The 13,561-nt window shown below is 65.5% G+C and overlaps 1 protein-coding gene across 2 annotated transcripts; it reads right to left on the bottom strand.

The window, feature by feature from the left end:
* Positions 1 to 5,241: 5,241 nt before the first annotated feature.
* Positions 5,242 to 13,440, bottom strand: LHX3 (LIM homeobox 3). 2 transcript variants are annotated; one of them, XM_036306978.1, is made up of 6 exons: positions 13,356 to 13,440; positions 9,309 to 9,480; positions 8,534 to 8,736; positions 7,798 to 7,949; positions 7,423 to 7,594; positions 5,242 to 6,637 (listed from the first exon to the last, which is right to left on the bottom strand). In XM_036306978.1, exons 1-6 carry the CDS (start codon positions 13,438 to 13,440, stop codon positions 6,213 to 6,215), a joined length of 1,209 nt encoding a protein of 402 aa, XP_036162871.1. In that variant the 3' UTR covers positions 5,242 to 6,212. The 2 variants fall into 2 exon arrangements, with proteins under 2 accessions (XP_036162871.1, XP_036162870.1); XM_036306977.1 differs by lacking the exon at positions 13,356 to 13,440 and adding an exon at positions 11,492 to 11,585.
* Between the last annotated feature and the right edge of the window lie 121 nt (positions 13,441 to 13,561).

The raw sequence follows: 13,561 nt of genomic DNA on the forward strand, positions 1-13,561 counted from the left end.
TGACCGGGGGACAGGACAGAGGGTCACTTTATCTGTGACCAGCTGGTCCTGGGGACTGTGGGCTCCACACTGGGGGAGGCGAGCGGAGGCAGGCAGAGCAGCTCCTGGGGAGCCCCACGAAGCTGCTGTGTGTCACATGACTTCCTGTTCGACCTGCGTGGGCATCTCCCTTTTAAAATCCAGGTGAAACTCATGTAACATGAAACGAACCGTCTTCAAGTGCACGGGGTACCGCGGCCCTCTATCTGCTGCTGGCAGAGCAAGGCACTGAAGGTCACCGGTGGAGCCCCGGTGCCTAGCCAAGGACAGTCAATCGTAAGGTGGGGCCTCGCCCCAGGGTGACCTTGCCTCCCCTGGCATCTCCCGGTCATGCAGTTTGGACCCCTGGCTTTCCTCCCTGGAGAGAACATCCAGGCCTCAGCTGTGTTTCAGCTCCAGGCCCAGAGAAGCAGCAAAACCAGCCTCAGCTGCTGCCAGAACCAGCTGCTTAGAATAATGACCTTGCCCTGTGCCGGCCGATCAGTGGAGACCAGACCCTGAAAGGACACACCTGGAAGCTACTGAATTCCACGGGGATCTTTCCCTGGCACCCCCCTCCCCAAAGCTCTGCCCTTAAACCCTGAGGATGGGGGACCCAGTGCTCCCTCCCGGCAGCACGCCTGTGCCCCCCCATCCTCCGTCGGCCGCCATTACCTTCCTCACTCCCAGCTCCAAGCGCCCTTCCCTTCCCTCCACAACTCCCTTCCTCAGCCCATTCCTTCCAGGAGCTGCCTCTGCCTCCGTGATCACCCAGGACATGTCTCTGGCAGGTGGGTCTTGCTCTGAATTCCTCCCTAGCGAGAACTCAAGTACTGAGGTTACTGAACCCAGGTTTGGTGGGACCCCACCTGGTGCTCTTCCCGCCACTGCCTACAACATATCCAGCCCTAAAATACTCCCATCACCTCAGAGAGGACCCCTGGACCCGTGGCAGCCGGCCCCACCCCGCCCCACCACTCTGTCGGGGCATCGACCTCCTCTGGACCATTCGTTTACACAAAGGGAATCGTTTTTCATGGCTTCTGTGGCTTCTCTCTCCAGCGCGTGTGCTCCAGGTCCTCCGTGCTGCTGTGGGTCCGTGAGTCACTCGGTTTTATGGCTGAGTGACCACCTGGGAAGTGGGCGGCCACGTTTTTAATTCAGTTATTTATTGTGGGCATTGGGGCCGTTTCCGCGTTTGGCTCTCGCCCATGGTGCTTCTGTGAACATGGCGTGAGTCTCGCTTGACCTCCTTTGGGTGCACGTCTGGGAGTGGAATTGCCATGCGGTAACTCCGTCGGCATCTACAGCAGTGCACAGGGGTCCGGCGTCCCACACCTCCAGCCCCTGTTCCCGCCTGTGGCTTCTGTTATTATTATTGTAGCCACGGGGGGTGTGGGGGTGAGGGGGCCTTTGCTGTGGCTCTGACTCGGTTTCCCTGATGACTAGAGTGCGTGGGGCCCTCTGGGCTTGTTGACTAGGATGAGGAAACCAGAGATGCTGCCTGACGCCGGCCCCACAGCTGGGGCCTCTGTGTGCCCTCCTGGCCCTCAGGACAGGCCTCCCACAGGTCCCCCTCCTGCTGCTGGTCCCTGCCCGGCCTCTGCTGAACCACCCACCGCGGGGCAGGCACTGGGCAGAGCAGGGCAGAGGGACAGGAGCAGCTTGGACTCGGGCTGGGCTCCCCACCAGGCGCCCGGGTTAGAGGAGACGGCAGAAGCAGCAGCCCCGGGACCTCAGCACCAAGGGGGTTTCCCTACAAGTTAGGAAGGGCACCCTGGGCTCAGCCTGCCTCCCCACCTCAGGGGGCACATCGAGCTCACCTACCCATGGCGGGAGCCGAGGGGCACGTGGGACTCTGTTACAATGGACAGGAGGTGCCCCGTGAGGACCCTCCCCGCCAGCGTAGTTCCCTCGTACCCTTCCCTTGGAGAGTGCACGTGAGTGGCAGCTGTGTGTGCATGCGACGTGTGGGAGTGGTGAGCGTGCACACGTGAGAGCATGTCCTTATGTGCACACGTGCCCGCACTCAGGAAGGTGGCTCAGACGCTGCCCCGGGTTCGACAAGCCCCCCCCTCCCCCGCCCATCTGTGCCTACTCCCCTTTCCCTCCTCGAGCCTCACGGGACCTTGGAAGGAAGGTGTGCTCCCCGTTGGAGTGGGGGAGCGACTGGCCTGGGCCCAGGCTGCAGGGAGCCAAAGCACAGCCCTCAGCTCAGCCAGGTCCTCAGGGACAGACGGCCAGACTCAGCAGGGAGCCCAGGGTGCCCCCCAGCCCTTGTCTCAGGCTCCGGACCCAGCAGCCCAGCCGGGACCATCCGATTCGTCACACTCAGCAACCCGATGAACCCGCTCACCTGGACGGTCTCTCAGGGCACATGGGACGGAGGGGTGAAGGCTGTGTGTGTGCACGGGGCTGTCACCTGCAGGGTGACCTCCAGGCCTGCTGTACACACTCACACAGCCTGGCGCCCACGCCCACTCCCACCGCGTCCCTGACTCTCCCAGGCTTGGCCTTGGGCTCCATCCTTGCGGGGAGGGGGGGCGGGGGGCGGGGCTGGGAGGGGGGCTGATGGCTGCTTCTCACCTCATGTCTGGCCTTGAACACCGGGAGGGGCTCGCTGGTCAGGAGGGAATATTTTTATGGTAAAAAATGAACCTCGCTCCGGGAGGAATGGGTGCCCTTCCCGCTGTGGCCAGGCAGAGTGATGACAATTCTGCATATGAAGTCGCTGCTTCCCCATTAATTAGGGAGGAGGGGGCGCTCCCACTCTGAGCACCTCACCTCGGCCAAAAGCTTGTCAACATCTCCCACGAAGAATGAAAATGTAAATCAGTTTCAGATTCTTCAATGTCACCAGGTATGGAAAAGGCCGGAATGCGGTGCCATTTATCTCGGGGGGGAGGGGGGATTTAAAGAGCCTTTTTTCTATTAAATTTCTTAAAATTAATGCTTTATGTTGCTCAGAGTAATTCGAACAATTATGGGCTTAAAGAATTGATCGTTACAGCCCCTGGGGTTTAGTCTCCAGGCCGATTCCTCTGGAAACCCAGGGACTTAGGTCCTGCTGCTCTACCCCACAAGTCCCGGGCCAGACCCCACCTCCTGTCCTGTGTGGGGGGACAGTCTCCAGACAAGCCCTGCAGTTCTGCGTCAGATGGTGAGGAGGGAGGTGAGGCTGAGGGGAGGAGTGACCCCTGGTCTCAGGAGAGAGGGGGTGTCCCCTGCCATCAGGGAGAGAGCTGTCTCTGATTTGGGAGGGTCCTTTGAGCCTTCACTCGAGTGCAGATTTTATTTAAAAGAAAAAAGGTCTTTGTAGAGTTAAAAGGAAGTGGAAGTCGTTGTTTGTATTATCCAGGCATTGATGTTGATCGTGTGATACAATCTCCAGGGTCAGAAGTTAACAAGCCCTAAGGTCCTGGCCACAGGCCAGAGGTTAACAAGCAGGGGGTCCTGGTCTGTCAGCTGCCCCCCACAGTGCCCCTCTGCTCCCCCTCCCACCTGAACAGCGGGAACAAAAGGCACCACATGCCTCGCCCCCCTGGCCCCGGGCTTTGAGCTGGGTGCTCCCCTCTGCCTGGTTACCTTGGAAGACAGGGTCCTGGGAACCTCGTGTTCTCTGGGACACCACACGTGCCTAGACGCTCCGCCAGCTCATGGGGGAAAGGGTGTTTTCCAGGTGACCCCTCCAGGAAGGGCCAGACGCTGGGCCTTGACCTTCAGGAACCATAGCGCCTGGTCCGAGGTCCTCTCTGCCGGGGTCTGCCTCCTGCCCTGCGTTCAGCCTGTCAGATCCAGGTCACTGGGCTGTGTGGGACCGGGGCTGAGCCTGCGTGTCTGCCCAGGGAGCCACAGCTTCCTGAGATGGGGAACTAAGGCTGGCCATTTGCAGTGGGGTGATCAGTTGGTGGGTGTGGCCCGAGAGCCCCATCTGCAGGTGCTGGGAGTGCGGGGACTGGGCGCAGACGCCCAGATGGGTCAGCCACGTTATTAACCTGCCAGCGCTCACAGGTCCCTGTGGCGGGGGGGGGGGGGGGGGGGGGGTTGGCGGGACACCCTGAGTTATAATCCCCCCCCCCCGGGGCTGCCCCCTGCCGCCTGAACCCTCTACAGCCCGAGTCCTACCCAGGCGCCTCCGATTTCCCCTCAGAGAACAAGGTCACCCCCTCAGGACCAGGCCCAGACCGCTGCTCCCCTCAGCCCTGGACACCTCGCCTCACAATGGGCACCTTTGTCCTCAACGTCCATGCTGTGCCCCGAATGGCCACCAGCACCCTGTCTCCCACCCCCACATCTCCCCCCAACCCCCTCAGGCACCCCATCCCAAGGCTGCCCGGAGCACCCCAGTCCCAGGTTCCAAGGTTCCTCCTGGACTCGGGGGATCTGGTGACATCCCCCTCAGCACTGTGTTCCAGGTCCTGGGGGCAGCTGGCCTGGGGGTGGGTGGGGCTGGGGGCCACTTGACCAGGCGTCCCGCTGGGCTGTCTGGCCCAGGGGACGTCCAGGGAGCACTTGCTCCTCCCAGTATGGGGGCCCAGGCTACCCCTATCCTCTGCTCTGACTTGGCACCTGCTCCCCTCCCTGGACCAGGGGCCTGTTCTCCCAACAACGTCAGTGCCCAGCTTTCTTGGGGGTCTCTGGGGAGCACTCACTGCAGGACGAGGTGGAGCCCCAGGTCACCGGCTCTCCTCTCGTGTCCCCCACTTCCTGGGGCTGCCACCACTGTCTCCATGGGAGGAAAGGGACTCAGAGGGGCCAGGCCACTTGTCCAGGGTCACACAGCAAGTGTGCAAGCAGATGGCGGGGACTGGAATCCAAGTTGGAGAGACCCCCGTGAGCATGTGCCCACATCTCCTGACCAGCTGACCCCTCAATGGTGCCGGCTCCAAGCCATGAGCTGTGCTGTCATCTTCGTATGCCCCAGCCCCTGCCTCTCCCAGGGACCCAGGCCAAGGCTCCAGCCCGTCCCACGGATGGTACAGTCCGTTCCACACCTCCTGACAGCGCTCGGAAAGTTAGCCAAGACCCAGGGGCCAAGGGTCCCAAGTCACCAGGTGCCATCTCTGCAAGGAGCCAGCAGCACTCCAACGTGGGCCCCCCCCCCACCCCTGCTTTCAAAGAACCCCTCCACCTTTGCCCCAGCCTCACTAAGGATGCTGACGTTCCAAGGACGGCAACTGAAAAATTTAATGATGTTTGGAAAAAGCCGATGTTCAGAGAATAAATAAAAGACCAGACTTTCACAGAACCAACGGTAGCAGGACACAGGTTCACAGGTATGACTGGGACTCCCTTGAGGCAGCCCTTGTGTCTGAAGGTGGCAGGAGAAGTTCAGAGGGAGGAGGCAGCGGGGCAGAGCAGCCCCGCCCTCAGCTTCTCCAGCTGATGTCCAGCCCCGGCAGTTAGAGGAAGCTGGGGGAGGGGGGTCAGGGCTGTTTGGCAACGGAAATGGGTGGGCTGGGCGTGGCCGGACGCTGAGGCTGGTTGGCTGGGCTGGGGGCGGGGAGGGAGCTCCCGTGGACAGAGGGCTGGGCCGACCAGGGCCCCCCAGGGAGTTGTCAACTCCAGCGGGGAGTGGAGTCCAGTGAGAACGGAGGAACCCCGAGCCCTGTGCCCTAGGGCAGGGGGTGATGGGCTCCTGGGGAAAGGGGTTTGGTGGCAGGGAGGTCCCCAGAGGGAGCCGAAAGGACACAGAGGTGCCCTCCCCCCACTGCCACCTTCAGCCCGGAAAGGTGAGGCCGGTCCCTGTCCTAATGCGGGCTCAGAGAGATGGGCCTGGGAGTGAAAGCAGGACCAGCAGAATTTTCCAGTTTGGGGAATGAACGCATCTCCCAGCCGGGCTGGGCCAGGGAGAGCCCCGGGAGGGCCTAGTGGGAGCCACCTCATGTCTAGAATCAGCCCCGCCCTCGGTTGGCTGGTCCATAAAGGGAGAAGTCTGCGTACAGAACAGGCTTCTGGGCGCCCACAGTGGGCCAGCCCTGGTCGGAGGAGGAGAGGCAGACAGTCCTGCTTGAGAGTGGGGGTGCGGGCAGGGTGCTCCCTCCGCTGGCTCCTCATCTTCATCCTGTCCCCAGTGGCACCCGTGGCAGCACCCCACGACTCAAGGTCCAGGCTCCGGGAAAGGAGGGCGCAGCGCCAGGACACCCCCCCACCCCTCCTTCAAGTCCAGTGCTCAGTGGAGCTGGGGGCCTCGGTCAGAACTGGGCGTGGTCCACCTCATCCAGCCAGGAGGCGGGGCTGGCGGGGAAGTCTGGGTAGCCCCCACTGCTCCCCGTGGACAGGTCAGAGCTGGGTCCGTTCCCAGCCAGCACTCGCATGGGCGGGGGTCCCCCTGGGGCCCCCGTGGGTACGAGGCCCAGGCCAGCATCGGGGTACACCAGGCTGGAGAGGAGGGGCTGGGGGCCCGGGAGGCTCTGCAGGGCCGCAGGGGAAGGGGGGACACCGTAGGGGCTGCCGGGGCGCAGCTCCCGGAACTGCTCCGGGCCTGGGCCAGCCAGGCCTCTGTGCTCCAGTGGGAAGCTGCCGGGGGCTCCTGAGGGCCGGCCCAAGGCTGGGGTGGGCTCCACCAGGCTGTTGTAGAGGCCGTTGGCGGGGCCCATCTCGGCCATGGCTGGCTCTTCTGCAACGGAAGCAGAGGGCGGTGGTGGGTGCCCGTCTCTTGCACCTCAGGCCCTCCCAGCCCCTCTACCGGGTGACCGGCCGTCTCTTCTGCTCTTATGCCCCCCCTGCACCCCTCCACCCGTCCACCCCTGCTTTTGTTCTGTCAGTCCCGCCTGGTGTCTAAGGAAAGGGGGTTCCCTGGTGGGACGGTGCTGGAAACAGTCCAGTCGGACCCAGGTTCCAGGACGATCCCCATGCTGCCCTGGTGGGGGGGGGGGGCACAGAGACCACCACCCCCACTCGGCAGACAAGTTACTTGAGGCCCAGAGAGGCACGGCCTAGGCTCACAATCAGCCAAAAAGAAAGCGTCTGGACGGACATTGAGGGAGAGTGAGCTCCTGGGTCCCAGGAGGGAGGTGGGCACTCCCCACCAGCAGCGGGGTTTTTCATCACTGACTCCCCACTGTGCTGCCCACTTCCCTAAAAGTCACGGCAGGCCAGGGCCCAGCCCAGAGCGCTGGGCCCTCCCGGCTAGGACCGCCTGCTAGGGACGGGGTCAGGGTGCTCCCCCCAGGGGAGGGCAGTGGTTCTGAGCGGCCAACCCACAGGGCTTGGGGGTGGGGGGCGAAGATCTACGGATAAATGTTTGAAGTTGGGCTAAGAGGCCACTGGCTTGGAAACTCAGGTTTCTAGTCTCCCTGTAACCATCAGCCCCTGGTTCTTCCGACCGGGGCTGCGCTCTCCGGGCTGCGGGAGAGCCGGAGGGAGCCGGGGTGGCCCGCGGGGGTGGCCCCCGGCGCTTACCCGTGAAGGAGACCTCAGCGTCGCTGTCCGGCCCCTCCTCCTGGACGCTGTCCTTGTCCGACTTGGGGGCGCCGCGGGCGCGCTTCATGCTGCGGAAATACTGGCCCCATCGCTGCCGGCCCGCGTCTTTCTTGAGCCTCTTTTCCTTGGCCCGGCGGTTCTGGAACCACACCTGCGGGAGGGCGCGTGAGCGGCCCCGGGCAGGGAGGGCGCGGTGAGTGTCCCGGGCCAGCGGGGAGGGCGCGGTGAGTGCTCCGGGCCGGCGGGGAGGGCGCGGTGAGCGGCCCCGGGCGGGCGGGGAGGGCGCGGTGAGTGCCCCGGGCCGGCGGGGAGGGCACGGTGAGTGGCCTCGGGCGTGGGAGTCGGGGCTCTGACCTGCACGACGCGCATGTCCAGGCCCGTCTCCGACGACAGCTGCTCCCGCACGTGGCGCGCCGGCTTGGGCGACGTGTTGTAGGCGCTCTTGAGCGTCTCCAGCTGCTTGGCCGTGATGGTCGTTCGCGGCCGCTTGGCCGTGGCCTCGGCCTCTGCACCGTGGGGAGCCGTGAGGCCGGGCCTGCTCCTCCCACCGCCCAACGCCCCCACCCCCTCCGCGCGTGAGAACGTCGGGGCCCCTCATGCGCACCCCGCGTGGCTGCGGGGTCCGGGGAGTTTCGGGGGAGAAGGGGGAAATGGGGTGGGGCGTCGCCAGGGCGGAGGGGCGGCTTCGGCCTCTATGAGGGACTCGCAGGCGGCCGCCCACGGGCAACACCCGCTCCCCCCTCCTCTTTGTTCTAAGCGCGCGGGTAGGGCCGGTTTCCAGGTCGAGGATTTGGGAAGATAAATCAGAGGAGGGGTGATCATTCGCAGTCAGATCAGCCCCGCTGCGCTCCGGGCGAGACGGCTGCAGGGAGTCCAGACCCGCTTCCCCAGAGGGTCTGCGACCCGCCCCGTCCGGCCCTGGGTGGGGTGCCCTCGCTACCCAGCCGAAGGGAAGGCGCTCGGATTCGCGCCGGAGAGAGCGCTGCGGCGGTGCGGAGGCGGGGGTCCCTGCGCGCCCCACCGACTGGCCTTCACCCCGTTTGCAGATGAGTAAGGGGCGCCGGGACCCAGCCCGGGTCCTCCCACTGACCTCGCTGCTTGGCTGCCTCGTAGTCCGCCTTGCACACGAGCCGGCTGTCCTCCATGAGGTAGAATTCGTCGCCCGTGGCCAGCTGCCGCTTGCACACCACGCAGGCGAAGCAGTGCAGGTGGTACACGAAGTCCTGGGCGCGGCGCACCACCTGCGTGGGCGGGATGCCCAGCTGGCACGCAGCGCACTTGGTCCCGAAGCGCCTGGGGGATGCACGGGGCGGGTGCGGCTCAGCGCTACTCAGTCGGCGCCTTCGCCCAGAGCGGGAGCGAGAGCCGCATCGCGCCGCGCAGGGCGGTTTCAGTTCCCCGAGGGCGGGCGGCTGGTGGGCCCTCCCGCAGCCCCAGCAGAGCCGCAGGGAGCATTGAGAGGCGACCCCGGGTCCTGGGGAGCACGGCGCCCCAGGATGGTGTCAGGAAGGGGAAGGTGTGTCCCTTGGAGGCCTTGCCTGGAAAGCAACCCTCACCCTCAGTGTTAAGAAAAACAAGACCAAAACTAAGGGAGGAAGCCCAACAGAGTCCTGCAAACGTGGGATTACCTTTTTAACGACTGCTTCCACGTTTACAAAATTACGTAAAAACAAAATGTGTTGAAGTGCTAGCCCTGCCCAGCGGCCCTTGGAGAGGCCTGCGGTGCCCAGGCTGGGTGATGGGGCTCAGGGTTTCCCGGGGTGGTTGTTGCTGGGAGTCCAGTCCCTGGTCCTGGCACCTCAGCCCCCAGCCCCCTCCCCCTCCCCAGCAGCAGCGGGCAGCGGGGCAGCGGGCAGCGGGCTCACTTGAAGAAGTCGTCCTTGCAGTACACGCTCTCCCCGCGGCTGAAGCAGCGCTCAGCCAGTGGTGTGTGGCAGTCGCTGCACTTGAGACACTTGCTGTGCCAGTGGCGGTCCAAGGCCTTGAGGATGAAGCGGTCCAGGATATGCTGGTCACAGCCAGCGCACAGAGGGATCTCTGCAAGGCAGGGGGCGGGTCAGGGGTCAGGAGCGCCCCCAGAATGGGAGGGAGTCGGTCACGCTCCCATCCTGGCCCTAGGACCCAAGACCCCCTTCCCTGCACACTCTCTTACCAGCTGCCCCCGAGGGCAGGGAGCCCACAGCCCAGCCTGCAGTTACAAATTAATGAAACCGAAATAGGTTTAGACGTGTGCCCATGAGCAAGCAGGTGCGCAGGCCAGTCCCTCAGGCAAGAAACTGTTCATTACAAAATGGTCCCCGAGCGAAGGGAGGTGCACACTGAGCTCAAAGGGAAACCTGCCCCAGGAGCACTCAGAGGCAGGGCTGGACAAGAGTCCCCTCACCTGGGGGCCAGGCATGTGTGAGTCCTGGGGCACCTACCACCCAGTCGCGCTCATTATTCTGCACAATTAAGCATCCTGGCAGAGAGAAAGAGACTCCTGTCCTGTGCCGTCAGCCCCAAGGCCCTGCCTGCAGCCACCAAGGCGAAAGCCGATGCCCTTCCATGTCTGGGCAGCTGAGGGTACTCGTGAGTGGACTGGACAAATGGATCTGCTATCCCCATGCTCAAGCTTGGAAGCCTGAGCACACAGTAGGCGGTTTGCCCTCCCTCACAGCCATAGCCACTTCAACAGTAGGTTCCCTGGGACTGCAGCCCCCCAGAAATCAGGCAGGGGAACCCTGGGTCCCCAAGGGACTTTTCAGGGTGCTCATGGGTGAGGGTTCCCTGCTCCTTCAGGAAAGATCTCCGGGAGAGGAGAGAGCCGCGCACAGCAGCTGAACCCACACAAACACTGCATCCCCTCACCACCTTCACCTGGTTGCCCCGACCCCTCCGGCTCCAGGCTGGGGGCAGAGAGGGGGGACAGAGCCTCACTGGGCGCCAGAGCCAAACCAACCTCCCTCCCGCAGTCGCGGAAACCTGCGAAGGACGCGGTCCCGCGTCGGGCAAAACCGCGCCCCAGGTGTGGAGCCCGGGGGACCCGCGGGGCCCGGGCCTCGCTGTGGGCGACGCAGGCAGAGCGAGGACGCGGCGCAGCCCTGGAGGCTGGGCAGACCCTCCGCGCGCGTTTCAGCACCCGCGGCCCGGACAGCGCCGGCCGGACCTTCCCTACGATCCGCGTCCTGTAAAAGCCTCTCCCGCCGCCCCTCGCGCCCCGCAGACTCTCGACCCGGGCCTTACGCTGCATGGCGGCTCCGGTCGGCGGGTCTCCTGCCCTCGGCTCCTGTGGGCCCGGCACCACCTCACGCCCGCCGTCGCCGCTCCCCGCCAGCTCTCCGAGCGGCTCCTGCGCGCCCGCCTCCCCCCTCCCTCTCCCTCCGCCCTCCCGCCCCTTCCTCACAGCCCTGCAGCCAACCCCTCCCAAGATCCGCCGGGAAATAAATAAATAAGTAGGGAGGGATGAGACCCCACAGCCTGGATGTCACCCCCTTTGCCACCGCCCCGTGCGGCCGGTCCCCACCGCCCAGACGGCCTCCGCCTCCATTCCGGTCCTGCCCGCAGAAGCCGGGGAGAAAGGTCCCAACTCCCCGGAGCCAAGCGCTGGGGGCGAGGCTGAGACCCCAGAAAGTTGGGGGCTCTGCTGCAAGAGGATCCAGAGGACCCGCCAGAGCGACCAGCGGAACAGGTGCCTGTGGGTGCAGAAGCCAGACTCCAACGGGGAGCGATCTTCGGCTGGGGTCCCTTGCGCCCTGGCCTGCATCTCTCTGCCCAGGAGAGCGTGGGGGGTCTGGAGGGGGCTGTCTTCTCAGGAACCTCCTGCCCCTGGTTACCGGGACCCCAGGTGGCTCTCCGCACTCTCCCGCCCAGAACCACACGCCCAACAGTCCAGCGCCCAGGCCCGTTGCAAACTTGCTGCTGGGCGCTCAGTGGGTGCTGGGGCCCTCGAACCCACTCCCACCCGGTCCCGTGGGTCCCGTGGCCTGGCCGGAAAGCCGCGAGGACCTCTGGGTCTCCCGGGGGAGGGTCTGCTCTATCCGGCGCGGGCGCTGGACCCCCGAGCACCCACCTCGGCGCAGGTCCTCCCTCCGTGCCAGCAGCGCCAGCAGCAGGTCGCCACCCGCCGACTCCCGGCTGGGGCCCAGCTCCCCGCGCGCCTCCATGGGTCCCGCCGCCCGGCGCCGCCGCAATCCGGCCCCAAACTTCCTCGGGGCCCAGCCAGGCCACGGCCTCAGTGGCCCCGGGCCGGCGTCCGAGCTGCTTCCCGAGCGGCTGGGCGCTGCGCCCGCGGGCCGCCCTGGGGCCCCAGCCTCGGCCCCGGGGAGGGCGGGGCGCTTGGGGGCGGGGCCGCGGGGCGGGGCGGGGCCGGGAGTCGCTGCGACTCCCCGCTCTGCATCCCTTTACGCAGGGACCCGCGCTTACCAGACACCACCCGAGTGCCGGCCGGAGGGCGGGCGGGGACTGGCCCAGAGGAGCCGGGTTAGGGCCGCCAGCTCCCCGCCGCTCCCTCGCCCTGCTCTACGGGCGGGCGCGGGCTGAGGCCTGGACTCCGACCATAGGCCGGGGGCCTGGGAGAAGGGCCAGGGAGGGGCTGGGTCCTGCGGCCGCTGATGCTCGGACTCAGAGCCGGACCTGGAAGGCCTGGCGAGGCCGTCCGGTCGGTACAAACGCCACCCAGACTCAGAGGTTGAGCGTCGCCCAAGGGCCGGAGAACCACCCGGAGCTGGTGCGACCGCAGACCTCCTGGCTCTGCCTCTACCGTTGGAGCTTCTGCTCCCAGTGGGTGCAGGAAGGAGGGTGATTCTCTAGAAGAGAACCCGACGTCGGCCTGGACAGGCAGCCAAGACTCCAGGCCAGGAGGGACGGAGCTGGGGAGCAGGTGTCCACCTTCACTGCTCTCCACCTCAGCGCCCGGCCTGCACAGGACCCGGCCCATGCACCCGATTTTCCAACATCGTGCCCCAGTCCAACAGGTGAGCCTGCAGGGACCCACTCGTCCTGCACGTAGACCCGATCTACCCAGGGCAGCCGCTCCTGCCCAGGGGCACAGCCCCCTGCAGGCACCACAATCCGGACTCAGCAGGGTGGGCCCCTTGCAGGGTGGGGCAGGGAGTGGCCGGGCCCGGAAGTGCTAGGGGACCGGCAGGTTGGTGCCTCCTCCAGACCCTGCACTGGGTCCCCACAGAAGGCCCACATCTCCTGCCCCATCTCCTGCCCCATCTCCTGCCTGTAGTCGGTTTTGGTCAGAGGCCCCTGCAGCCAGCACACAGCCCTTCATCTCACTCTGCACGTGTCACCCTGAGCTCAGGGCAGGGGTGTCAAGCCCTGGATCCCAGGGGGTGGTGAGTGCGGAGTATGGGCTGCTGCGGAGGCTACCGGAGAGGGGCAGTGACTGGGGAAGGGCAGGTGGGCAGCACGTGGAGGAGGCGGCAGCCCCACTCGCTAGGCATCTGGCTGGCCCACCGACAATGCCTTCATTATTCCCAGTGTCTGTGGTGATGGAATGGCCCTTGGGGAGCACGGGTTTCGGGGAAAGACCCATCAGGGGTCCGGTGCTGGGCTGTTGGGCTGGTTAGGGAGGGGCAGCTGGGCACTGTGGGAACTTGGGGGTGGGTCTCTAGAGGAACTTGGCACCTCCGGCCTGCACCACCCCTTGGGCCAGCAGCACCTTCAGGAATGCGCTTCTGCTCTGGGGTGCCTGGACCAAGCCCCCCAAACCACCCATGAGCGATGGCAGAGCTCCAGGCCCTTGACCCTCCCCGCCCCTCCCCTGTGCTCCCATCTCTACTCTACCTCCACTGAGGTCTGGTTTCTCGGACTCTTTTCCTCTGCCCTCCCCACCCGCCCGCCTGCCGCCCAGGTGGCCTCCGCGGGCCTCCCCGCCCCTTGCCCTCCATTCCTCCCTCGAGGCCTTAAGCTCGGGCTTCTCTTACCCCGGGTCCCACCGTAGGTGCAGGCGGCAGCCCCGGTGGCCCCGGGCCTATTTTGGTCGCGCTCAAGCTCCGTCTCCAGGAGCATCGCTGCCACCAGTGGGGCAGGCGGGGCTCAGAGCTCGGCTGGAGGGGCTGTGGTGGCGCTCAGCCTTCTTCCTCTGCGACCCGGGAGCCTCCGGGCCCAGCGCTGTCCGCAGTGCTGAAGG

This window comes from Myotis myotis, unplaced genomic scaffold, assembly GCF_014108235.1.
Source record: "Myotis myotis isolate mMyoMyo1 unplaced genomic scaffold, mMyoMyo1.p scaffold_m19_p_44, whole genome shotgun sequence".
NCBI classification, from domain to species: Eukaryota; Metazoa; Chordata; class Mammalia; order Chiroptera; family Vespertilionidae; genus Myotis; species Myotis myotis.